Source organism: Triticum urartu, chromosome 5 (assembly GCF_003073215.2).
Source record: "Triticum urartu cultivar G1812 chromosome 5, Tu2.1, whole genome shotgun sequence".
In the NCBI taxonomy this organism is placed as follows: Eukaryota; Viridiplantae; Streptophyta; class Magnoliopsida; order Poales; family Poaceae; genus Triticum; species Triticum urartu.
The window spans coordinates 469,655,998-469,683,550 of record NC_053026.1 but is presented as its reverse complement, the minus strand read 5'-3'; the positions used below and the strand labels follow the sequence as shown (position 1 = coordinate 469,683,550).

The 27,553-nt window shown below is 49.5% G+C and overlaps 2 protein-coding genes and 1 pseudogene across 3 annotated transcripts; all 3 read right to left on the bottom strand.

Annotated features, from left to right (window-relative positions):
* The window catches only part of LOC125507166, a 33,565-nt pseudogene extending 25,897 nt beyond the window's left edge, over window positions 1-7,668 (bottom strand).
* Window positions 7,669-8,634: 966 nt separating this feature from the next.
* LOC125507164 lies at window positions 8,635-10,806 on the bottom strand. Its single transcript, XM_048671835.1, has 2 exons — window positions 9,508-10,806; window positions 8,635-8,859 (listed from the first exon to the last, which is right to left on the bottom strand). The coding sequence occupies exons 1-2, from the start codon at window positions 10,804-10,806 to the stop codon at window positions 8,635-8,637; spliced, it is 1,524 nt and encodes a 507-aa protein (XP_048527792.1).
* Window positions 10,807-11,729: 923 nt separating this feature from the next.
* LOC125509911 lies at window positions 11,730-17,185 on the bottom strand. Of its 2 annotated transcripts, XM_048674947.1 has the most exons (5): window positions 17,056-17,185; window positions 16,738-16,964; window positions 15,534-16,555; window positions 15,287-15,431; window positions 11,730-14,642 (listed from the first exon to the last, which is right to left on the bottom strand). In XM_048674947.1, exon 5 carries the CDS (start codon window positions 13,159-13,161, stop codon window positions 11,746-11,748), a length of 1,416 nt encoding a protein of 471 aa, XP_048530904.1. In that variant the 5' UTR covers window positions 13,162-14,642; window positions 15,287-15,431; window positions 15,534-16,555; window positions 16,738-16,964; window positions 17,056-17,185; the 3' UTR covers window positions 11,730-11,745. The 2 variants fall into 2 exon arrangements, with proteins under 2 accessions (XP_048530904.1, XP_048530903.1); XM_048674946.1 differs by having other exon boundaries at window positions 15,287-16,555.
* Window positions 17,186-27,553: the final 10,368 nt, after the last annotated feature.

The window sequence follows — 27,553 nt, the reverse complement described above, 5'->3', positions numbered from 1 at the left end:
GTAAATGATAGTCGTGGGAGGGTGAGCCTTCTCATGTAGCTTTCCTTCGATACAAGCACTGCAAGCACGATCTTTAGCAAAACTAACATTCGCTAGCCCACGGACATGGTCCCCCTTGAGAAGACTTTGCAAAGATCTCATATTGACATGGGCTAGACGGCGATGCCAAAGCCATCCCACATCAACTTTAGCCATTAGGCATGCCGCGGTCTTAGTGGGTCGCTCCGAAAAGTTAATCACATATAGACCGTTCTCGACATGCCCAACAAAGGATACTATAAGAGTATTGCTCCACAAGAGGGCCACGGTATCGATATCAAAGAAAGTGGAAAAGCCCATGATTGCAAGTTGACGAACGGAAAGTAAATTGTATGCAAGGGACTCAACAAGCATGACCTTCTCGATCGTGAGATCATGAGAGATGGCCACCTTGCCAAGTCCCAATACCTTAGAAGATGAGGCGTGACCCCACTCGACATTGGTGGGCATAGATGGAATCTTGTGCACGTCCACCACCAAGTCATTGCTTCCGGTCATATGATTTGTAGCTCCGCTATCGAGCAACCATGATCCACCACCGGAAGCAAACACCTACAAGATATCAATGCTTGGTTTTAGGTACCCATTTTGTAATGGGTCCTTTGATGTTAGTAACAAGGGTCTTAGGAACCCAAATAGACCATTCGATGTACTCATGAAGAGAACCAACAAATTTGGCATAAACATGCCCATCACTAGCACGGCATAACACATAAGAAGGATTAAAATCGCCGGCTTTATTGGGAGGGGTGACATTGCCCTTCTTGACATTGTTCTTCTTCTCCTCGGGGGCACTCTCTCCCTCCCTCACAAAGCTTTGCATGAGGGGAGGAGGTCGTTTGGTCTTGTCATTCTTCTTCTTGTTCTTGGAGTCGGGCACGTACCCAACCCCTTCCTTGGCCACACCTCCCTTTTGGTTGATCAAGAGATCGTTGAGGTTCTTCTTGCCTTGTATGCAAGTCGCAAGACCTCTCTCAAGTTGCTCCTTCAACTTAGCATTTTCCTCAACAAGATGTATATGCTCACAACACGGGTTAGTAGCATTTGCATTATCAATTAAAACCATATGAGGAAAAGTTGCTTTCTCCTTAGTTAGCTTCACTTGGAGTTGATCATGAGACTCCTTGAGACTAGCGTGACTACCCTTCAAGGCCTTGTGGGCCTTGTCAAGTATATCAAACTCCTCTTTGAGTCTAGCAAGATCAACCCTGAGTTTGGCCTTATCGGAATTTAGCACACGAAAAACAATGCGGGCATGATCATAATCTTTCTTTAACTTAGCATGATCAACGTTGTGTGACTCCTCAAGAGCCAAACGAAGACCACGCTCTTCCTCAAGAGCATTGGAAAGATCCGAAATCTCATCGGCATAGTCACGACTATGCCCTTCCATCTTAGAGATGGTGTCTTCGTGAGCCTCGATCATGTCATTGGCCTCACCCAGTTGTTCCAAGAGAGCAACAAAGTGCTTCTTGGATTTTCCCTTGAGTTTGCCCATAAAGGCCTCAAACTCGTTAGCCTCCACATTAGCTCCCTCAAGTTCATTAATGCTATCCGTTGGGGAAGGATGATTAATGATGGTAGTTTTGATGTTGGAGGTTACCTTGTTGGTGGCTTTAGCCATGAGGCACTTGGCGGTGATGCTCTCGTTGGGTGAGTCGAAGAGAGACACCCGTGACGTTGTTGCAATGGCAACGGAGGCCATGGCAACCGACTCATCATCTTCATCATCGTCATCATCCTCATTGTACTCTTCTTGCACAACCAAAGCCTTGGGAGGAGTCTTCTTGGTGAAGTTGTTCTTGTTGGGGAATGACTTGGCCTTGTCCTTTCGGATGAGTTTGCCACCATTGTCTTCCCTCTTCTCATACGGGCATTCCGCAACGAGATGACTCATGTTGCCGCAATTGTAGCAAGTCCTTACACGTTGCTTGCCCCTTGTGCCACTCGAGTTGTTTTTGCTAAAATTGGGCCTCGACATAACATATAAGAAGGATTAAAGTCGCCGGCTTTGATGAGAGGAGTGGCATTGCCCTTTTTGACAGCGCCACCCTTTGCATTGTTCTTCTTCTCCTTGGAAGCACTCTCTCCCTCCTTCACAAAGGTTTGCATGAGAGGAGGAGGCCGTTTGGTCTTGTCATTCTTCTTCTTGTTCTTGGACTCGGGCACGTACCCCACCCCTTCCTTGGCCACAACTCCCTTTTGGTTGATCAAGAGGTCCTTGAGGTTCTTCTTGCCTTGTATGCAAGTCGCAAGACCTCTCTCAAGTTGCCCCTTTAGCTTAGCGTTCTCCTCAATAAGATGCACATGCTCACAACACGGGTTAGTAGAATTTTCATTATCAATTAACATCATACGAGGAAAAGTGGCTTTTTCCTTGGTTAGCTTTACTTGAAGTTGATCATGAGACTCTTTGAGGCTAGCATGAGCACCCTTCAAGACCTTGTGAGCCTTGTCAAGTAGATCAAACTCCTCTTTGAGTCTAGCAAGATCAACCTCAAGTTCGGCCTTCTCGGAGTTTAGCACACGAGAAACAATGAGAACATGATCAAAATCTTTCTTTAACTTAGCATGATCAATGTTGTGTGACTCCTCAAGAGCCAAACGAAGACCACGCTCTTCCTCAAGAGCATTGGAAAGATCCGAAATCTCATCGGCATAGTCACGACTATGCCCTTCCATCTTAGAGATGGTATCTTCGTGAGCCTCGATCATGTCATTGGCTTCACCAAGTTGTTCCAAGAGAGCAACAAAGTGCTTCTTGGATTTATCCTTAAGTTTGCCCATAAAGGCCTCAAACTCATTCGCCTCCACATTAGCTCCCTCGTGTTCATCAATGCTATCCGTCAAAGAAGGATGATTAATGATGGTAGTTTTGATGTTAGGGGTTACCTTGTCGGTGGCTTTAGCCATGAGGCACTTGGCGGTGATGCTCTCATTGGGTGAGTCGAAGAGATACACCCGTGGAGTCATCACAATGGCAACTGAGGCCATGGCAACCGACTCACCATCTTCATCATCGTCATCATCCTCATTGTACTCTTCTTGTACCACCAATGCCTTGGGAGGAGTCTTCTTGGTGAAGTTGCTCTTGTTGGGGAATGACTTGGCCTTGTCCTTTCGGATGAGCTTGCCACCATTGTCTTCCCTCTTCTCATACGGGCACTCCGCAACAAAATGACTCACATTGCCACAATTGTAGCAAGTCCTTACACGTTGCTTGCTCTTCGTGCCACTTGAGTTGTTTTTGTTAAAGTTTGGCCTTGAGTTTTTCTTGCTCCAAAATTGTCTTGAAGCAAGTGCCATGTGTTCATGATATGCATACTTTGTATCTTCGGGGTTGCTCTCCTCTTCTTCCTCTTCTTCTTCTTCTTCAACGCAGACCTTGGCCTTCAATGCAAGGTTGGGCTTCTTTGCCCTTTGAGAACGAAGCACCGCATTGTCGGCGGTCTTGTCCAAGATGTTCATGGCCACAAACTCATCCAACACTTCGCTTGAGGTCAAAGTGTGGAAGTCCGGCCTTTGACGAATGACGGAGGACATGGCCTTGTGGTAAGGCATCATTGCCTTGAGGAATTTGCGCTTGATCCAATTGTCATACGTGTCCTTGCTCCCATGACCTCGGAGTAAGACCGCGAATTTGGTTACTCTCCGATAAAGCTCACGAGGTTCTTCATCTTCTTTCATTGCAAACTCATCGGCTTCATGTTGCACCACTTCATAGTTGGAGCGTTGAATGCTTGTGCTTCCCCGGTAGAGCGAGACAACACAAAGCCATGCGTCTTTGGCCAAGTCGAAGGGCCCAAGATGAGGTAGATCTTCGGGTGGAATTGCATCTTGAATGATGAAGAGAGCATTCTCATTGAATTGGTTATCCGCGGCTTCTCGAGGAGTGAAGTTGCTTGGATCATGCGGATGGAAACCTTCTTCAATGATTCTCCAAAGATTAGTGTTCACATGATTTAAATGGCGCTTAAAGCGGTAAACACAAGAATCAAAGTCCTCATTTTTCACAATCTTAGGGGGAGGACCGGCATGATTCAAATGAGTGGAAGAAATCGGTCCACCATAAACAAGTGGTGGTTCCACATGAGCAAAGATGCCGGTGCCATTTTTACCACTAGAAGAAGGAGCCTTTTCACTACTAGCTTCCCCCTTGTCGGAGATAGCATCCGTCACCTTGTCGGTGGGATCACCCACTTTCAACGGTGCGGTGGATAGTTTAAGCCCTTCAAGGAATTTAGTAAACATGCTTTCAACCTCGGTCGTCATGGAGGTTTTCAATGTCTCCAAGGCCACATTGAACTCCTCATGAGAGACCGAGGTTCCCCCATCGCCCGTAGACGAGATCGGATTCACACCGGAGTTTTCCTCCACATCGTCTACGGTATCAACCATACTCTTCGGATGGTAAAGTCCTTAATAAAGAGACGAGGCTCTGATACCAATTGAAAGGATCGATATGGTTGACTAGAGGAGGGGGGTGAATAGGCAACTAACAATTTTTAGCTTTTCTTTAACAATTTAAACTTTGCATCAAAGTAGGTTGTCTAGATATGCAACTAGGTGAGCAACCTATGTGATGCAACAAAGATAGGAACACAAGCAAGCAAGAGATATATCACAAATAAGCTTGCTCAAGTAAAGGCACGAGATAACCAAGAGTGGAGCCGGTGGAGACGAGGATGTGTTACCGAACTTCCTTCCCTTTGAGGGGAAGTACGTCTCCGTTGGAGCGGTGTGGAGGCACAATGCTCCCCAAGAAGCCACTAGGGCCACTGTATCTCCTCACGCCCTCACACAATGTGAGATGCCGTGATTCCACTATTGGTGCCCTTGGAGGTGGCGACTGAACCTTTACAAACAAGGTTGGGGCAATCTCCACAACTCAATCGGAGGCTCCCAACGACACCACGAAGCTTCACCACAATGGACTATGGCTCCGCGGTGACCTCAACCGTCTAGGGTGCTCAAACACACAAGAGTAACAAGATCCGCAAGGGATTAGTGGGGGAATCAATTTTCTCTTGGTGAAAGTGTAGATCGGGGCCTTCTCAACCACTCCCGAGCAAATCAACAAGTTTGATTGGCTACGGAGTGAGATCGGGCGAAAATGGAGCTTGAAGCAACAATGGAGCTTTAGGGTTGGAAGAGGTAAGTCAACGGGGAAGAAGGGGACCCCCTTTTATAGTGGGGGCAACAATCCAACCGTTATCCACCAACCAGCCCGCAACCAGCGGTACTACCGCTCCAGGACAGCGGTACTACCGTTGGGCCACGCGGTACTACCGTGAGGAGCTGCGGTACTACTGCAGCAGTAGCAGCAGCAGCTAGGGCAGAACTTAAGCACATGGGCTGAGAACGATACTTCCGCAGCAGCGGTACTACCGCTCCTCCTTGCGGTACTACCGCAAGGCAAGGAACCCCAAGCCTGGGAAGAGTGTGGATAACAGAACATCTGTGCCTACATCCGTTGGAAAACGGACGTAGCCAAAATCCAACACAGTACTACCGCAGAGGAGCGGTACTACCGCCGGCAGCTGAGCCAAGCCGCGCACGGTACTACCGCAGAAGGGTTGCAGTACTACCGTGGTAGCGCGGATGTAAAAAATTACATCCGCCCCTACTACCGTGAGGGAGCGGTACTTGGCCTGGAGGTCACGGTACTACGGCTCCAAAGGAGCGGTACTACCGTGGGCACCTGCGATACTACCGCGCCACAACACGGTACTACCGCTGGTGCCTACGGTACTACCACTCATCAGGGAGCAGTACTACCGCAAGCCAACACAGCAGCCAGAACAAGGTAAAGAGAGACAAGCGGAGGATGCTCCAAGGTGCAGGGGAAAGGAGGGGACTAGGAAGAAACGTGTACGTGATGATTCCACCCGAACCTTTCCGACGCGGACCCCCTCTTAATAGTACGGCTTTCCTACGACTCAAATCCACCAGAAAGAAATGTAGAAAAACGATGTCTTCAATAGTCTTTGAGGGACACCAAGCCGTCTTGTGCCTAGCGAAGAAATGTCTGGGAAACTCAAGACACACGATTAGTTCGCAAACACATTGTCATCAATCACCAAAACACCTTAGGGATAAATATGCCCTTACAACCTTTGTTTCAACCTATTTCTGTTTCTTTTGGTTATCTTGTCCCTTGTGTGCCTTGCCAACCATATCTTTGGTGTTGGCCGCTGGGCAAGATGCTTTGTGTCCCAGGTGAACGGCTACTAGTTAGTCACAACTTCCTCAGCGTTGGCACCACCAGATTCAATCTTTTTGTAGCTAGCAGTACTTCAAGAGGTAGAGTCATTATCACCACAACTCATTGCCACACTTCTTTTTCCAGCGTCTACATCCACATTATGCACATTGTTATGCTGGGCAAAGTGTGGTTGCCTACTAGAAGACGTAAATTAGTACTGCTTAGCTGTTCAAATCCCTACACTCCTGGTAGCATGTTATGGTGTTCTCAGTAGTGTCAACGGCAAACATTGTGCCTGTTTCCAGTGCACCTCCTGGGGGTATTTCACACAAATACTTTAGATGAAAGTATTTTGCACATATACATGAGAAGGTCTTTGGGCCCAGTGCACCTTCCGTGAACATAGCAACGGCTCCTGTTGGAACAACTGGCCCTAATATCTTGCTTTCTACAATTCCAATACTGTATAAACAGCTGGAGGACTAACATTTTTTGGATTCTGTTTTGTGAGCATTCTACCATTCCTGCCATTCCTTCAGCAGTGGTACCAAATTCTTTGTAAGGAAGCAATATAACAGGATGTAAATAAGCTGTGTTCTCAACTGAGTTCTTAGAACTCAAGGCTTGCTCTTTGGGCATGGCATCATCTCGACAGTGCAATGAACCATGTATGGCATCATTGCTGTCCCAGAAATGTCCTGCCTCAAGTAGAACATGCCAAATCAATAATCTCAGACTATGTTTTATCTGCATCAGCAACATAATCCAACCAGGAGATGTCGGCCACCACATATGAAGCGGCCTTCGGGTCTTGGTTAGCACATGATTCATTGCACTCAGGCACTTTCTCACTGACAACCTGTCCCAATTCAGAACCTGGAATCTGGGAATCATTGCATTCAGCAACTGTTCAGACTTTTTTTTGCTACTCTCCAGTCTCCACTATTGCAGGAGACACTCAATGTTTCCATATCTGTGATTTCTACTCCTTTCTCGTATGGACTTCTTGCTCCTCTTTGCTGGTGGTGATGAAATACTCTTGGCTGGAGGCTTCCTTGATCAAACTTGTAGCTGAGAGATCAAGGAACTGGTCATGCTTAACAGACCCATGTGTGCATTTTCAGTTTTGGACACGGTACTAGACAGGTGACACTCAAAGATGGAATCAACAATTGTAGGAACCCTAGCGCTGGAAGCATCCTCCGCAACCTTCCACACTTCAGTTTCTACGCACCTGGTAGCCTTTGAGATGAGAGTATCCAGCGCCGACTCTCATGGTATCATGCTAAGGATAGGCAGTTCTTTGGTCTCTAGGATATACTTGTTCATGTAATTGAATATGTACTTAGTAACCAACCATTGAGCAACAGATCACAATGACACTGGAAGTAAAGAACTATAATAACTTTCTCTTTGTCAGACATGATAGTCCAGGGAGCAGTGTTTACAATCCCCAAATCTTGCACTAATACAGTGAGAAACTACCTCCAAGTGCAAGTATGTTCAACCCCCTCTACTCCCATCGCCAATGGGTAAATGCAGTCACTAGGATCAGTTCCAATAGAAGCTAGGAGAACACCGCCATACTTGGTCTTGATATGTACTTTCTGTTTGTCAGACATGATAGTCCAAGGAGCAGTATTTACAATCCCCAAATCTTGCACTAATGCAGTGAGAAACCACCTCCAAGCGCAAGTATCTTCAACCTCCTCTACTGCATCGCCAATGGGTTAATGCAGTCATTGGGATCAATTCCAATAGCAGCTAGGAGAACACCACCATACTTGGTCTTGATATGACACCCATCCAGGAAGATTATTGGTCTACATGCTGTCAAAAATCCCCTTTTACATGCATCAAAGGAGAAATACTACTGCAAATCTTCATCTCCATAAATAATCTTCATGGCATGTCTCCTAGCTCTCCCAAGCTAGTCTTTTTGCACAAATTGTAGAAATTTTTCTCAAACTCATCCGATCATCAGCTCTGAATGCCTCTATATACTTCAGAGAAAGGAACTTGTAGATAAAGGCCTTCACATCCCATGCCTTCCTACAGGTGTTTTCTTCGTTAAACTTCTTAATCATGATAACCTTGCTTATATTGTCATAAGATACCCACATATTAAATGGGCAACCATCAGCACATACTGCAAATATCCACTTTCTGTCATTCTTTGGAATGCTAATGTGTCGAATCGGGAGATGGGTACCTTCAGACAGCAGCCTCGCTTCCTGTCTTGTTTCCTGCGTGAGTGTGTGTCTCAGATGTGGCGGCTCACACGGGAGAAGGGAAGAGGGGCTCCTCTTCTAGGTCAGCACCTCTCATGGGCTTGGGCCCAAGAGATAGATCTTGATGGGCTAGGGCCCATACCAGTTCAACACTCCCCCTCAAGATGGGTGGTAGATATCTATCATCCCCATCTTGTCACACGCCAAGTTACAGTCCTTTGTTCCTAGTCCCTTTGTCAAGCAATCTACAAACTGCTGCCCAGAGCTGACATGAGTAAGGCTGATGATCCCAGCATCTAGTTTCTCTTTAATGAAGAAGCGATCAATTTCCACATGCTTCGTCCTATCATGTTGAACTGGGTTATTAGCAATGGCTATAGCTGACTGATTGTCACACCACACTCTTAAGGGTCCCTTCCTCAAAAGTTTTAACTCGCATAGTAGGTGCTTCACCCAGAGCATATCACACAACCCTTGAGATAATGCTCTATATTCAGCTTCTGTTGTTGATCTAGACACAACAGTCTATTTCTTGCTTCTCCATGACACCAAATTTCCTCCCACAAACACACAGTAGCCTGAAGTTGATCGTCTATCATCTTGACAGCTAGCCCAATCAGAGTCACTATAGCCATCCACCTCAAGATGTCCACTCTTCGCAAACCACAACCCTTTACCCGGAGTCCCCTTCAAGTATCTCAGGATTCTATGAACAATATTAAGATGCCCACTCCTTGGTTCATGCATGTATCTGCTCACCACCCCCACGGCATACGTAATGTCAGGCCTGGTATGACACAAGTACAATAACCTTCCAACCAGCTTCTGATAATCTTCCTTATTCACTAGCTCACATGATTGTGCTGTTATTTGTTGATTTTGTTCAATCGGAGTAGGGGCTGCACGACATCCCATCATGCCCATGTCACTCAAAAGATCCAAGGTGTATTTTCGTTGGCACAAAGATATTCCCTTCTCTGTCCGAGCCACTTCTATGCCAAGGAAGTACTTTAGATTTCCCAAGTCTTTTACCTCAAACTCCTTGTTCAGACACCCCTTCACTCTCTTTATTTCCTCCTCATCATCTCCGGTGATGATGATATCATCAATATACACTACAACAATGGTGATCTTCTTATCAATGTGTCTATAAAACACCGTGTGATCACCATTACATTGGCCATACCCCATATTCCAAACAGCTCGTCTGAACCTATCAAACCATGCCCTCGGTGATTGCTTCAGACCATACAAGGATTTCTTCAGCTTGCATACCTTCCCCGTAGTCTGTTCTGTGCCAAAACCAGGTGGTATCTCCATGTATACCTCTTCTTTCAAGTCACCATGTAAGAAGGCATTCTTGACATCTAACTGGTGCAATTTCCACCCAAAGTTTGCAGCACACGAGACCAATACCCGTACTGTGTTCATCTTTGCAACTGGAGCAAATGTCTCATCATAGTCAATTCCATAAGTTTGACTATATCCTCTGGCGACCAATCTAGCCTTATACAGTTCCACCTTGCCCTCAGGATTCTGCTTCACAGTAAAAATCCACTTGCAACTCACTGCTTTCTTTCCTGCCGGCAATGTGGTTAGCACCCATGTCTTGTTTTTTTTCAATGCTTCTAACTCCTCTATCATCGATTCACGCCACTTCGGATCTTGCTTTGCAGCCTTCCAATCCTTAGGGATAGACACGGTTTGCAGAGAGGCAACAAACGCCTTATATGAAGGTGACAAAGCCTTGTAAGACACAAAATTGCCAATATCAAGGTCATCACAAGCATCATCCTTTGGCAGAGCCTTCCTTGCTACCTCACCCTTCCTTGCCGCTTCACGTGTAGGTTTTCGCAACGCAATGGGCAGCTCCACTGTGTCAGATGAGCTTGCCTCACTGCCTTGTTGCTCCCCCTGCACTCTTGCCTCACTGCCTTGCTGCTCCCCCTGCACTCTTGCCTCCCTGCCTTGCTGCTCCCCCTGCACTTGTGGTTGCCGTCGAGAGTACACCAGGGTATTCGTCTGCCATCGATCCCGAACAGGAACCTGGAGAGCACCAATCTTAAGTGTATCGACAGTTGGCTCGACATGAGCCTGCACATCATCATCAGTGATGGTACTAACCGGAATTGTACCCACTATTGGTTGAACTTGAGCATGCACATCATTATCAGCGTTAATGTCCACAGAATCCCCGTGAGTATGAGACACATCCTTCTCTCCCTCTTGACCATCATGCACAGGGTGTAGGTGGTCAAGCTCTGCAAACAGCAGACTGAGATCAGACGGCTCACCATAGAATGGCTCAGACTCCCTGAACGTAACGTCCATACTTACAAACCTGCGTTTTTCAGAGGGACACCAACATTTATACCCCTGCTGACTAGACGAGTATCCCAAAAAGACACACTTCATTGCCCGAGGATCAAGCTTGCCAACAGATGGTCGGTGATCACGAACAAAGCAGGTACTGCCAAACAACATTGGCGGAACAACAAACTTATTATCTCCAACGAGCAACTCAGACGGAGATTTCATGCCAAGTATCCTGGAAGGTGTCCGGTTGATCAAGTATGTGGCTGTCATAACTGCATCATCCCACAAGAACTTAGGCACATTCATGGTAAACATCAACGACCGAGCAACCTCAAGAACATGACGATTCTTTCGTTCGGCCACTCCATTCTGAGGGAGGGTGTCCGGACATGAAGTTTGATGAAGAATCCCATGGTCAGCCATGAAAGCCCCAAAAATGTTGTTCACATACTCCGTTCCCTTGTCCGTCCTGAGCACCTTGACCTGTACCTGAAACTGGTTCTTTACAAGAGCATGGAAGTGCTGAAAACAGCTAAACACCTCATCCTTGTGACGCATCAAGTAAATCCAAGTCATGCGAGAATAGCAGTCAATAAAGGTAGCAAAATACTTCTTCCCATCCATTGACACCACTGGGCTAGTCCATACATCCGAATGAATAAGCATAAAAGGAGATATGCTCCTGAGCCCCTTACTCACATATGAGGCCCGTGTGTGTTTTGCATATTCACAAGCATCACATGTCAGCTTGCCTTTGCCTATTCCACACATAACATCCGGAAATATTCTACTCATCTTATCAAAAGATACATGCCCCATCCTATAGTGATGGATCATCGCCTGCTTCTCCTTATCCTCCATGGTTGCAGCACACACCAAGTCCGGCTGCACCTCCTAGTCCATGTACCAGAGCCCCCTACGCCTGGTGCCAGTCCCAACCGTCTGGCTCGTCTGTCACACCTGAATCAAGCAACCAAACTTGTCAAGGATCACACGACAGTCCATTTGATCAATGAGTGCACTGAAAGAGACCAAATTGACAGGAAAGGCTGGCACATGTAAAACTGACGATAGGGAAATGGTCGGAGTACACTTGACTGTACCAACCCCTATGACTGGTTGTTTTGTGCCATCAGCCGTTTGTATAGTGCTCGTGTGAGAGGGAGGATGCTTAGTGTAAGACTCGAACACACAGGAGTTACTAGCAACATGCTTAGATGCTCCAGAGTCAAGAACCCACTCTGGAGCACTCTCATTAGTAGCAAGAGATGCTCTTTCCGGATTACCTTCATCAGTGGAGGCCCAGTGAGCAAAGTCTCCATAGACAACATCATCTACATCTTTGCCTTTGGACCTCCCAGTGTCTCCTGCAACGGCCATGTGAGCCCTCTGACCCCCTGAGTGTCCTGAGTAGCCACCTCTGCCTCTAGAAGCCTGGCCCCATGAGGTCTCTGAGTATCCACCTCTGCCTCTAGCACTTCTACCTCTGCCTGTTCCCCCTCTGTTATATCCCCTGCCTCTGCCACGAGTTGGACATTCTCTCTTCCAGTGACCTACCTCCCCACAGATATGACATTTGGTGGGATCTCCCCACTCCATGCGCTCAGTGACTGCAAATGTCGAAGCTGGCACAACCTTCACGTCTGCATGCTCAAGGGATAGGCGCACCTCCTCTTGAGTCATCGCTGCAATAGCCTCGGGAATGGTAGGCAGACTAGGTTGGTGCAACAAGGAAGCCTTCCTGCCATCAAAGCAACCTTTGAGGCCAGCCAAAAATTTCAGCACACGCCTGCGTGCCATCCACTTATGCCCTGACTCGATTGAAGCCGCGTCATAGAGTTCCAGGGGATCACAGTTATCCTGGTCAGCCCATAGAGCCTGCAGTTCTGCCACGTATGTCATCACTGACATGCCATCATCTTGGCGCAGCAACCTAATCTTGTCCTCAATCTGAGCAATGAGCATGACATTGCCCTTGCCAGAGTATTGAGTGGACAGAATCTTCCATATCTCAGCAGGTGAGGATAGCCCCTCCACAGAGCGTCCAATGGAGGGCATCACAGAGTTCAACAACCACACCATAAGTACAGAGTGGATGACCTTCCACCTCTTGCCCTCTGCACTACGCTTGTCCCCTGGTTCTACAACGGTGCCCAACAAATATCCATCAAGCTCCTTCTGCTCCACAGCCCACAAAGCCCTCCTGGACCAGCTCAAATAATTTGTTGCCCCCTCTAGCTTCATGTCCAGGGGCGACATTTCAAGCTTTTGAGCCACTTCCTGTCGAGGAACGATGGCCCCAGAGTTGGACTCCGCGAGGATCTTAGCGAGCTTCTCCAAAGCCTCGGCAAGACCAGTTGGTTCAGCCATCGTTTGACAGGATAAGCAGCAAGAGCAAAACTCAGCCTCAGAGAGTCTTCTTTCCCAAGCAGCAGCACCACCACCACCACAACACCAAGCTCACAACAGCAAGTCCACAGAGAAAAAAAATCTCTGTAAAGCACACAAGCGGTCCAGCCCAGCCTCTTCCTGTTCCAGAACGAGCAGTCCAGCAGGCTGCACTTCTTTCTTCCTCTGCCGCAGCACCAAGAACCAGCCGCACAAGCACCAGCAGCTCAGCAAGCTTCCAGGAACAACACAAGGCAGCAGCAGCAGCTGCAGTTCCTCTTCTGTTCAGCAGCAGCTGCAGTTCCTCTTCTGTTCAGCAGCACCAACAGCAGCAGCTCCCCGCCGCAGCCTGACTCGCACACAGCCCAAATCCGCCGCTGCCTTCTTCCTCCTCCTCTTCTTGCCGCAGCCGCCTGCACAGCCCGCAGCAGCCCTCCTCGGCCGCCCCCTTTGCAGCTAGCCACCCCAGGGACGCAAAGCAGGACAAGAGGAAGCAGCACCTTCCAGGCCGCATCGCAGCTCCTCGAGCCCAGCCGCGCCGCCGCCGCACGCACCACAGCAGACCTGCCACCTCGCGCACGCACGCAGCCTCCTTTCTCGCCTGACCCCGCTGGGCCCCACCGCCGCCTCTCCGGCGAGGGACTACGCCGTCACCGTCGTCGCCTGGCTCGATACCATGTCGAGTCGGGAGATGGGTACCTTCAGACAGCAGCCTCGCTTCATGTCTTGTTTCCTGCGTGAGTGTGTGTCTCAGATGTGACGGCTCACACGGGAGAAGGGAAGAGGGGCTCCTCTTCTAGGTCAGCACCTCTCATGGGCTTGGGCCCAAGAGACAGATCTTGATGGGCTAGGGCCCATACCGGTTCAACATAATGTTTACTCTCTCCTTGCAAGAATACTCCTTGATAGAAGTCCTCAACACATCAACAATGGGAAAATTTTGTCCAACAGTGAACACTGGACTACTCATATCCTATTCTCTGAAAATTTTGAAATTAAACTTGATCTGTCCATCATCATCTGATTCTGGGTACTTGAGCTCTCCTTCATCAGATTGTTCTTCTTCAGCTAACTTTGTCTTCCCCTTCTTATCAGCAAAATCGTCAAAGTCATCATCACAAATATCTCCATCTTCAAGACCATAGTCACTGTCAACTATGGCATCATAATCCGGATCATCTGAATCTTTCTCATTGCCAACCTTCTCATTACTATCAGAATCATCAAGCTGACTTTCTGCCTCATCAATCTGCCTTTCTGGCTTCTCTTCAGGACTTGAGTGCATATGATTCCTTGGCTTTTGAGGACTGATGACAGGAGGCAGCTCGGCAGTGGGATATATCACGACATCGTCCATGTCATTCCCCACCACATTGGGCCCATGATCATAATACACAGTAAGAAACCTCTGTCCAGACCTTGCCATTTCAACCATACTGTCTGTCATTCTCCTGCCATAAGAACTGAAGACCAACATCCAAATTATACCCAGGAAAATGAACAAAGCAAGAAAATAAATCCCTACAGGGTTATCATCTCTATGTTGTGTCTATTAAAGTGGGGTCATCATCTACAAATAAATAGTACTCCCTGTCTTACATTTTGAGACAGAAGGAGTAGTTACTACTAACCAATGAAGGCTTTTCTAACTTTTATTGGGTAAGTTCAACCCAGTGCCATTAGGCGAGCTCTGTCCCTAAGTGCACTTGTATAAGCTGTGTTAGTGTAGGACTAGAGACATGACATCCAAACTGGAATTTATCCTACAAACTTCATTATTTCAGTGCCCTAGAATTTCTCAACCATTAACACGTTTAGGAAGCGAATAATTAAGTTTTTTTAAGTAGTGAACGATGAAGTAGAACACCAAACTGGAAGTCTAGAGCATACTTTGCCATACTTTACCAGATATTTGAAATGAAACGAAAACAGGTGTTATCAAACAATAAGAATGAAGTCTGAAAAAAAAATGTACATGGAGAATTTCATAAATACAACCACAATGTGACTTGCCTATTTTTATATAAAAACCGTTAGCTCAAAATACCACAAAAGCTTAGAGGTTAGCCCAGCTTGTGCAGGTTTGGTGAAAGTTAACATAGCTTACAATGTTCAGTTGAAGCTTCAGAAGGTTCTGTTGCATCAGTGTTGAATATTGGATTTTGCCCCGCTGTACGCGCTACACTTGATGCCTGCGCTAAAGCACTCTCTAATGCACTTCTCCACTTATTGAGTTCCTCCGTAGTTTCTTCCTGCTTGGAAAAAGATCGCACCATTAAATCCCTAGAGAGCGCCACACAGGTATGGTAGTCGTATTGAATATTAATCCAACAATTGCCCCTCTCAATCACAACCAGAGTTGCCACGTTCCACTGCTCCAGTCCCACAGCCACCCCTGTTGCCCCGCTATTTACTGATCCTGAAGAACAATACTAAGAAATGTCAATCGTCCCAATGGGAACACAAAGATCACTATGCCAAGAATTGTAGAAGATTTGAAACCAACCTTCAGAGTAAAAGTACACCCTTCGTGTCCATCAGGAAATAAAACTGTTAAAAGTTTCATGTCTTCTTTGACTACAACACTGAAATATTTATCCAAACTATATGTTTATCGGATAACATTAGAGGAAATTTCCCCTTTCAGCAAAATTCCAATTATGCAAAACATCGGAGCAATTGGCATGTTTAGAGGCCTATAGTTGCCCATAAATATCACGAAGAATCCTAATATGCTTCAGCAGTAGTACTTGCTCTGTAATCATGTTCACCCCCTAAAAAATGGTGACACTAACAGTCAATGATATCCCTGCCTTTACTATTTGCTTTCTGTAGTTCCGGTATCCAATTAATAGTATGAAGAGAGAATTTATATCCCGCTTCACATTCAGGTTCACTCCTTAAATTCTGCAAGTATCATTTGGTTTCCATCAACGTAGGATCTGCTACTTCCAATCCCCATGAAAAATCCACCGTAAATAACCTCCGCACTGAAACCATTGCTATGTGTGCCTACAACACATACAAAAAAGGCCCCTTCTATTCCAGTGTTGAAATTATTTTGAACTGTGATCTAGCAAAAACCCTAAACCCCAAATCTGATTAAAACAAAAGTTGACATAATTCGTAATCCACCATCCTTTGGTAAAAAAGAATGCAAGCCTCCCATAGTTGAGAACTTACTCTAGAGAGGCTTCTCTGACTTGTGTGTCGCTTGCATAAAAGATAAAACCAAGACTTGGTGGCCCGGTTCTACTGCTGCTGACCCCCTATCTTGCCAGATCTTACATATGCAACATAATGCCGTCCTGCCATGGTTCCCAGGTGCTCAACAACAACTGCTAACCGATAAGTGGTGATGTCATTATCTTTAGATCTGCATTTTAAGGAAAACAGTTATTTCTTATTTCCAAAGTAGAAGCCAATTTAAAGGCTGTAAATGACTCTTTCTACCCATAAATCACAGATAGTCAGATATGGAATTGGAAAGTGCACAATAGGTCCCTAAACTTGTGCAAGCATGTCTCTTGGGTTTTAAACTTGAGAATTACAACACACCTAGGCACCTAAAACTGTTCTGTACTAGAAACAGTGGAATTCTTATAGTAGAATTGGAACAGCTTCTTGAGTGACATAGCAATGGCTCCAGTCCTGATGGAACATCTGGTCCTACCATCATGCTGCGAAACCTGACAAGCCCTTGGAGGCTCTGCAGCACTGCATTGAAGAAACATGTAGTATTTCCAAGATTTGGCAGCCCTTGAAACCTTCCCCACCCCTGCCCCCTGAAACACAAGAGCCTGGCATGAAAACCACAGGGATCCAATCAAAGGAACACAAGGGAGGGGTCCCTCGAGAGGTTTAAGCGTCAGGTACCTGAGAAACGAATCCCCCGAAACTGCGGACGGGGTTGGGGCAGCAGGCACGCCAACAGGAACGGCTCCGCGCGTGAGAGGCTTCTCGGCAGCGGGGGCGGAGGCGCACGGCGGGGCTTCTCGTCAGTCGAGCTAGGCTACGGCGCGGCGGGGGGGGGGGCGGGGGCTAGGGATTCAGGCCGCGCCGCGCGGTGGGGATTGAGGGCCGCTAGACGAAGACCAAATGGTCAACGAGGCTTACATGTGGGGCCACCAAGCCGCACATTTCTTCCTCCCTTTGCAAAGTTGAACCGCGCCGCGCTGGGCATGCTTCCTCAGCGCCGGCTGCCTGCCGTCTGCCCATATAAACCCACCTTCCCTATCACCGGCATTCCCCACCCCAGTCCCCATTCCACCCCCAGCCAACCACCAGGAGAGAGCCCTCGCCTTCCCACCGAGCGTACGTAGAGTCCGAGGTCCGAGCCATGGCGGGCGCCCCCATCCCCATCGACATCCGCTCGCTGGAGGAGGCGCGCGACCTGTTCGATGCGGGCGGGCCGCAGCGTCGGCTCGCTCGTGGACGTCGCAGAGCTAGCCGTCCTCCTACGCGACGCCCGCCAAGCTCCACGGATGGGACTTCCTCAACTATCGCCAGGTCGCTTCCTCGGCGCCATTGCCTGGTACCTTGGTCGTCTGCGCGTCTACCACCTTCCCAACCTCCGCCATCGCCCGTACTATCCGCGCGCGGCCGAGAACGTCGCCCGCTGCGCCCGCGTCATCGACGTCCTCTCCTACGGCGTGGACCACGAGGACCACGAGCTGCGGAGCCGCGGGTTCGCCAACGGGTTCGCCCTCATCGCCGACCTCTCCCTAAACCAAGCCGCCTCCCCCCGTGGCAATCCGCAAAACCGTCATCGGCGCGATGATCGACCTCGACGACTACCTCGCAGTCATCCTGGTGGACGATCAGTGAGGGGCTCGTCCGCCCCGCGCGCCCGCCTCCAGTTGAACGCCATGGAATACTCTACTTGCATTGACTCGTCCTACTGCTTGCAGTTGAAGCTCCTAGTCATGGAATGCTTCTTCTGGATGGTGTTAGTCTTTGTCATCATCGGTTGTTACTTGTAAATCCTACTCCCTCCGTTCCAATTTACTTGAAAATACATCTAGATACATCCATATCTGCGACAAGTAATTCAGAACGGAGGGAGTAGTAGTACTGTATTTCATATCCCTTAGCTGTAAATCCAGTCCATCAGAGGATTTCTGCATCATAAATTCCTTGAGAATGATGTCAGACAATACGTACCTGTTCTTCTATACAGTTGTACTATATATGTGCTTGAGAATTGAGATGCATATTCACCGATTACGGTTTGTGTGCTTGAGAATTGAGATGAATATTCACCGATGAGTACATCTTCGTCGGACGGTGCCCGCCTCGCTCTCCTTGGTCTGGACGCAGCGCACACGGACCACCGGGTCCTGCCATCGGCATCACCCAAGGTCGGCGGCCGCGGCCGGAACGCGCACGCGTGGCAATGGGGTTCACGGCGCCCGCGGTGCCCCCTGAATCTCTAGTACTCTGCACTTGGGCACGCATGCACGCGCGCTCCAATCATCACCATGTCTTGATTTGGTGTGGCTTCGTGCTCCAAATTGGGTGGCTTCTTGCAGTGTATCGCGACTCAACCAGCTCCCTGTTCCCCCTGAATCTTATGTTCGCAACTGGCCTGTCCTCCTGTGCGATTCGATTCAGCTGCCTGTTTCTTTGCTGGCTTATGGATAGCACTAGCGCGATTTAGCGCTGCGTCTTCTTCAGTCTCGATTTTTGTTTCGTGCCATGCCAGCATGGGGGGCACACCGGATCCCATCCCACGGTCAGCAGGGTTCTCAATTTTATCTCCCTTGTTTGATTGAATGACAGAAACATGTCGGTCAGCAAGTATGTACAGTGTTTCATCGGCAGGGGGCAAGCTGTTTCTTCTCTCATAATTCTATTTCTACACTGCAGAGGCACTACCGGAACAGGGCTCGATGCCGACGGCCAAAAGTATGCTGACGGCCACCGTCGGCCTATTCTAGACTATGCCGACAGCTGGCCCCAGGCCGTCGGCGTACAACGGCCGTCGGGCTATCCCAGTATACGCCGACGGCCCCCGTCGGCAAAGAACGGCCGTCGGCATAGACCAATCTACGCCTACAGCCGCCGTCGGCATATATAGGCCGTCGGCAAAGCTGCGGGTCCGGCGACCACGCCCGTGACAGGCGGCTAACGGCGTCAGATCTATGCCGACGGCGGGGACGGGCGGCCGTCGGCATAGATACGAACGCCACGTCATCGATCCAAAGCGCACCGGCCAAGGCCTATGCCGACGGTTGCCGTCAGCATAGATGACACGTCATCGATCCGCACCGTGCCGGCCATTTGCCCTGGCCGCAACTATGCCGTCGGCATATATATATATATATATTTGCTTTTTTCATAGCTATATTTTATGTTTTCTTACATATTATTATTTGACTAACTTACATATAGCATGTGTTAAGATAAGCATACATACATTATTTTTGGTTCTATAGGGAGGTGTGTGACCCCCCTCACGGACGGCGCCGCCGCCGGCCGGCACCTGGAGTGGGGAACAGCCGCATCCGGTCTATATATAGGAAGGGGACTTTGCTCCCAAGTGTTTATATATATCGGATGACCTACCACAACCGGGTGGTGTTGTGGTATGTCCGAAGAGAAGGCACGGGTCTCCGGGACATGGCACCCATCACGGACAGCGCCGCCGCCGGCACCTGGAGGGGGCAAACGGATGCGTCGGGTCTACACGGAGGGGATGTAGCTGTCAGTTTGGCCCGGATGTTGCTTCCAGGTGTCCATCTGAGCTGACCTGACACAACCGGGTGGAGAGGTCCACTGTTCAAAGCCCATACGTGGGAAGTCAAAGGGCTAGATTTCAGGGTCAACTGCTCCAGGGTTAGGCAGGACGGGGGCCCTGGGGGGGTAGCAATGCCACCGGAGCGTCGCACCGGCCCCTCATACATGCGGGGTGGTATTGTGGCATGTCCGAAGAGGCGGCACGCGTCTCCTGGGTTTGGCCCCCCTCACGGACGGCGCCACCGCCAACACCTCGAGGGGGAAACGGACGCGTCGGGTCTACACGTAGGGGATGTAGCTGCGGGTTTGGCCCGGATGTTGCTCCCAGGTGTCCCTTTGTGCTGACCTGACACAGCCGCGTGGAGAGGTCCACTGTTCAAAGCCCGTCCGTGGGAAGTCAAAGGGCTAGATATCGTGGTCAACCGCTCCAAGGTTAGGCGGGACGGGTGCCCTGGGAGGGGTAGCAATGCCACCGGAGCGTCGCACCAGCCCCTCATACATACGGGGTGGTGCGGTGGCATGTCCGAAGAGGCGGCACGCGTCTCCGGGGTTTGGCCCCCCTCACGAACGGCAGCACCGCCGGCACCTGGAGGGGGGAAACGGACGCGTCGGGTCTACACGGAGGGGATCTTGATGTGGGTCTGGCCTGGATGTTGCTCCAAAGTGTTCCTATGGGCTGACCTAACACAACCGGGTGGAGAGGTCCACTGGTCAAAGCCCGTCCGTGCAAAGTCAAAGCCCGCCCGCCGCCGGCACCTGGAGGGGGGAAACGGACGCGTCGGGTCTACACGAAGGGGATATATCTGTAGGTTTGGCCCGGATGTTGCTTCCAGGTGTCCCTCTGAGCTGACCTGACACAACCGGGTGGAGAGGTCCACTGTTCAAAGCCCGTACGTGGAAGGTCAAAGGGCTAGATCTCGTGGTCAACTGCTCCAGGGTTAGGCGGGATGGGGGCCCTGGGTGTAGCAATGCCACCAGAGTGTCGCATCGGCCCTCATACATGTGGGGTGGTGTTGTGGCATGTCCGAAGAGGCGGCGCGCGTCTCCGGGGTTTGGCCACCCTCACGGACGGCGCCACCGCCGACACCTCGAGGGGGAAACGGACGCTTCGGGTCTACACGGAGGGGATGTAGCTGTGGGTTTGGCCCGGATGTTGCTCCCAGGTGTCCCTTTGTGCTGACCTAACACAACCGCGTGGAGATTTCCACTGTTCAAAGCCCGTCCGTGGGAAGTCAAAGGGCTAGATATCGTGGTCAACCGCTCCAGGGTTAGGCAGGACGGGGGCCCTGGGGGTAGCAATGCCACCGGAGCGTCGCACCGGCCCCTCATACATGCGGGGTGGTGCGGTGGCATGTCCGAAGAGGCGGCACGCGTCTCTGGGGTTTGGCCTCCCTCACGAACGGCAGCACCGCCGGCACCTAGAGGGGGGAAACGGACGCGTCGAGTCTACACGGAGGGGATCTTGCTGTGGGTCTGGCCCGGATGTTGCTCCAAAGTGTTCCTATGGGCTGACCTAACACAACCGGGTAGAGAGGTCCACTGGTCAAAGCCCGTCCGTGCAAAGTTAAAGCCCGCCCGCCGCCGGCACCTGGAGGGGGGAAACGGACGCGTCGGGTCTACACGAAGGGGATGTAGCTGTCGGTTTGGCCCGGATGTTGCTTCCAGGTGTCCCTCTGAGCTGACCTCACACAACCGGGTGGAGAGGTCCACTGTTCAAAGCCCGTACGTGGAAAGTCAAAGGGCTAGATCTCGTGGTCAACTGCTCCAGGGTTAGGCGGGACGGGGGCCCTGGGGGGTAGCAATGCCACCGGAGCGTCGCACCGGCCCCTCATACATGCGGGGTGGTGTTGTGGCATGTCCGAAGAGGCGACACGCGTCTCCGGGGTTGGCCCCCCTCACGGACGGCGCCACCGTCCACACCTCGAGTGGGAAACGGACGCGTCGGGTCTACACGGAAGGGATGTAGCTAAGGGTTTAGCCCGGATGTTGCTCCCAGGTGTCCCTTTGTGCTAACTTGACACAACCGCGTGGAGAGGTCCACTATTCAAAGCCCGTCCATGGGAAGTCAAAGGGCTAGATATTGTGGTCAACCGCTCCAGGGTTAGGCGGGACGGGGGCCCTGGGGGTAGCAATGCCACCGGAGCGTCGCACCGGCCCCTCATACATGCGGGGTGGTGCGGTGGCATGTCCGAAGAGGCGGCACGCGTCTCCGAGGTTTGGCCCCCCTCACGAACGGCAGCACCGCCGGCACCTGGAGGGGGAAAACGGACGCGTCGGGTCTACACGGAGGGGATCTTGCTGTGGGTATGGCCCGGATGTTGCTCTAAAGTGTTCCTATGGGCTGACCTAACACAACCGGGTGGAGAGGTCCACTGGTCAAAGCCCGTCCGTGCAAAGTCAAAGCCTGCCCGTCGCCGGCACCTGGAGGGGGGAAACGGACGCGTCGGGTCTACACGAAGGGGATGTAGCTGTCGGTTTGGCTCGGATGTTGCTTCCAGGTGTCCCTCTGAGCTGACTTGACACAACCAGGTGGAGAGGTCCAATGTTCAAAGCCCGTACGTGGAAAGTCAAAGGGCTAGATCTCGTGGTCAACTGCTCAAGCGTTAGGCGGGACGAGGGCCCTGGGGGTAGCAATGCTACCGGAGCATCGCACCGGCCCCTCATACATGCGGGGTGGTGTTGTGGCATGTCCGAAGAGGCGGCACGCGTCTTCGGGGTTTGGCCCCCCTCACGGACGGCGCCACCGCCGACACCTCGAGGGGGAAACGGACGTGTCGGGTCTACACGGAGGGGATGTAGCTGTGTGTTTGGCCCGGATGTTGCTCCCAGGTGTCCCTTTGTGCTGACCTGACACAACCGTGTGGAGAGGTCCACTGTTCAAATCCCGTCCGTGGAAAGTCAAAGGGCTAGATATCGTGGTCAACCGCTCCAGGGTTAGGCGGGACGGGGGCCCTGAGGGTAGCAATGCCACCGGAGCATCGCACCGGCCCCTCATACATGCGCGGTGGTTAGGTGGCATGTCCGAAGAGGCGGCACGCATCTCCGGGGTTTGGCCCCCCTCACGAACGGCAGCACCGCCGGCACCTGGAGGGGGAAGCGGACGCGTCGGGACTACACGGAGGGGATCTTGCTGTGGGTCTGGCCCGGATGTTGCTCCAAAGTGTTCCTATGGGCTGACCTAACACAACCGGGTGGAGAGGTCCACTGGTCAAAGCCCATCCGTGCAAAGTCAAAGCCCGCCCGCGCCGCCGGCACCTGGAGGGGGGAAACGGACGCGTCGGGTCTACACGAAGGGGATGTAGCTGTCGGTTTGGCCCGGATGTTGCTTCCAGGTGTCCCTCTGAGCTGACCTGACACAACCGGGTGGAGAGGTCCACTGTTCAAAGCCCATACGTGGAAAGTCAAAGGGCTAGATCTCGTGGTCAACTGCTCCAGGGTTAGGCGGGACGGGGGCCCTGGGGGGTAGCAATGCCACCGGAGCGTCGCACCGGCCCCTCATATATGCGGGGTGGTGTTGTGGCATGTCCGAAGAGGCGGCACGCGTCTCCGGGGTTTGGCCCCCCTCACGGACAGCGCCACCGCCGACACCTCGAGGGGGAAACAGACGCGTCGGGTCTACATGGAGGGGATGTAGCTGTGGGTTTGGCCCGGATGTTGCTCCCAGGTGTCCCTTTGTGCTGACCTGACACAACCGCGTGGAGAGGTCCACTGTTCAAAGCCCGTTCGTGGAGAGTCAAAGGGCTAGATATCGTGGTCAACCGCTCCAGGGTTAGGCGGGACGGGGGCCCTGGGGGGTAGCAATGCGACCGGAGCATCACACCGGCCCCTCATACATGCGGGGTGGTGCGGTGGCATGTCTGAGGAGGCGGCACGCGTCTCCGGGGTTTGGCCCCCCTCACGGACAGCGCCGCCGCCGGCACCTGGAGGGGGGAAACGCACGCGTCGGGTCTACACGGAAGGGATGTAGATGTGGTTTTGGCCCAGATTTTTCTCCCAGGTGCCCCTCTGAGCTGAGCTGACACAACCGGTGTGGAGAGGTCCACTGTTCAAAGCACGTCCATGGAAAGTCGATCAAAGGGCTAGATCTCGTGGTCAACCACTCTAGGGTTAGGCGGGACGGGGGCCCTGGGGGGTAGCAATGCCACCGGAGCGTCGCACCGGCCCCTCATACATGCGGGGTGGTGTGTTGGCATGTATGAAGAGGCGGCACGCGTCTCCGGGGTTTGGCAAAGCTCACGGACGGCGCCGCCGCCGGCACCTGTTGGGGGAAACGGATGCGTTGGGTCTACACGGAGGGGATCTTGCTGTGGGTCTGGCCCGGATATTGCTTCAAAGTGTTCCTATGGGCTGACCTAACACAACCGGGTGGGGAGGTCCACTGGTCAAAGCCCGTCCGTGCAAAGTCAAAGGGCTAGATCCCGTGGTCAAACGCTACACGGTTAGGCGAGATGGGGGGCCTGGGGGTAGCAATGCCACCGGAGCGTCGCACCGGCCCCTCATACATGCGGGGTGGTGTTGTGGCATGTCTGAAGAGGCGGCACATGTCTCCGGGATGTGGCACCCCTCACGGATGGCGCCGCCGCCAGCACCTGGAGGGGGGAAACGGACGCGTCGGGTCTACACGGAGGGGATGTAGCTGTGGTTTTGGCCCGGATGTTGCTCCCAGGTGTCCCTCTGAGCTGACCTGACACAACCGGGTGGAGAGGCCCACTGTTCAAAGCCCGTCCGTGGAAAGTCAAAGGGTTAGATCTCGTGGTCAATCGCTCCAGGGTTCGGCACGACGGGGGCCCTTGGGGGTAGCAATGCCACCGGAGCATCGCATCGACCCCTCATACATATGGGGTGGTGTGGTGGCATGTCCGAAGAGGCGGCACGCGTCTCCGGGGTGTGGCCCCCTTCACGGACGGCGATGACACGGTAGTAGACGGATCGGGCACTCGCATAGTTACCGGATCAGGCACTCGTAATGGTACAATTTAGCAAGTAATTGTATCATAAAGAAATGTTGCTGACCATAGAAAAAATTCGGTTTAGAAAAAAATATACGTGATATTTTAGAAAATTGGTGTACAATATAAAAAAAGATCATGTATTTAAAAATAACTAGCAGAGTTACCCGCGCATTCGCGCGGCTAGATAAAGTTTAATTGTTCTCAGTTCTCGAAAAACTGTTCTCTAGTGCACTTGTTGTACGCTTTTTTGTTTCAAATTTTAGTAGTTATGTTGTTAGGAAATCATTCTGTGTAATAATTATTAGGATACTGGGAACACGCCAAAAAGGATATTAGAAACATTAAATTCAAATTTGCATGTGACTTTCCATTAATTTTAGCTGAAGGCTTAAACATTCAAAAAATGTCAGAATGCGTGGTTTTAGCGTTGGACATATGTAGTTAATTCGTTGTTGGTTAGGAACTTTGTATCACTTATTTTTGTAGGTTGACTAAGGTTCAACTTTAGAATAGGTAGTTGCTTAACTATAATTATTACTTTATTTTAAAGTGCTTATGTAGTTTCCAATTTTTTATGAGCTAAGCATAATTCTTTTGTCAAGAAGCAAGCTCAAATATGTTTTGTTCTCCTACCTTATACGATTGTAAGAACTCCTTAATTTCCTTTGTAGTCTCTCATCTCAATCAATCTTTTTCTTGCCATTGTTCATCTCTTCGGTGCTCAGCTTGTTATCAGCACTCCTGGCTAGCCCCGGTGAAAAGTATGCCTTTCAGCTTCTACCATGAAACAAATACTTGTGAGGATGGTGTTTCCATTCAGGAGACTTTGTAGACACATGAAAGACACACATTTTCTTGCGGTGACATTTTATTGCAGGATATATAGTAAAATCACGCAAATGTTTATAAATTTAGAAGCCCTATTTTTTTACATCATACACGTATTTGTATTTTATGCGTATCAAGTTTTTTAGGAATATAAACAAAAACTAAGTCTTAGAAAGGAATGTGTGACTTGCCCATTTGCACAGCTTGATTTACTATATACTTCCTTTGTATCAAAATATAAGATGCTCTTTGACACTATAATTGTGTCAAAATGTGTCTTATATTTGATACGGAGCGAGTATGTACATATTATTGTTAGCCAATTATTTAATACTACCTTTATCTGTTTCATCTGATAGTTCACACCTATATGAGTAAAAATGAACAGCTTGAGTAAAATATGGCACTTGTTTTGCCAAAAAAAATCCATGTAAGTGTAGTGGGTAAATGTTGGTTAATATTTTTTGTGTCAGGACAGGCGCCTTTTATACAAAGCCATAGTGATTCATAGTATTCTCCAGTTTCATACGACACTGACATTCCTCTATCTATCTGTCTTTACGACAGCAGTTTTTTAATATATTTTCCCAATATATTAAATATGAGTTTTTTTCTATTTTTTTCCTAGTTGTTGTGTTTTCTGATTCATGCAAAAGCATGCCGTTCTTTCGCCGTTATCCAACCATTATGGTTGTTGCAAGAACATCATTTTCTCCATTGTACGACACATCAAAAGTATGTTAATTAGTTGGTATTTATCCTCTATCATCCATATTATATTTTTAGTTCAAAAATCATATTTATATTGAACTACTGTTTTCTGATTCATGCAATAGCATGCCGTTCTTTCGCCATTATCCAACCATTATGGTTGTTGCAAGAACATCATTTTCTCCTATGTACGACACATCAAAAGTATGTTAATTAGTTGGTATTTATCCTCTATCAATCCATATTATATTTTTAGTTCAAAAATCATATTTATATTGAACTACTAATATGGGTGTAAAAAGTGTTGCGACTTCCAAGACATGGATATTTGGGTACCTCTATCTTTAGGGTTTTCCTCACCTCTCTTGCATTATATACTGAAGTTTGTTTGCTCGCCATTTGATCATGATTTAATTTCTTTCCTCATGGCTCACACCTGGTCTTGGTCACGGTTAATTGATCGGTCTGCTTGATTTGAATGCTTGTAATATGCTACATTCGAAACAATAAGGCGTGCACTGATGATTGTACTCTTAAACATAAACTGATGGATGTCTATGCAATAATATATGCAGGTTGAGGCAAATAAAAAAATGAAAATTCTTGATTGGTGGCACAGTGTTTGATACTAACAAATCTTGCGTGATGAGGTAGTTGTATGATTAGAAAGCAGAGGTGCACTACTAATGCAATTGGGAAAGCATTTGAATTCTAGAGGGCAGCTTGTAAATCCCCTATGTCATGCGCATGCATGCACGTACTTATGGTGCATTTGTGTCATTGCACGTGACGTACCTGAACTTTGTACTTATCGGTGTATATTAGCTAAACCTGCTTAAATCTTGTAATTTATTGTTGGTGGCGAACTGAAATTAGTAATCTGCAAAATTATCTAACCAACCTTTCACTTCCTTTACAGTATAAATTATAAATTTACATAAAAGTAATAATTTCATTATTTTTTCAGTGGCTACCTCGTGATATTTGGTACATTCTACAATTGCAAAGTTGTCAAATACATATATAGAACTCTACGTTAATCTTTTACTGGCAAATTTTTATCAGATTCTTCTATATAGTAGTATGACTTGTCATCGCCCTTAAAAAATGAAGAAAAAAATTAGTATTTACCTATGGACGACGAT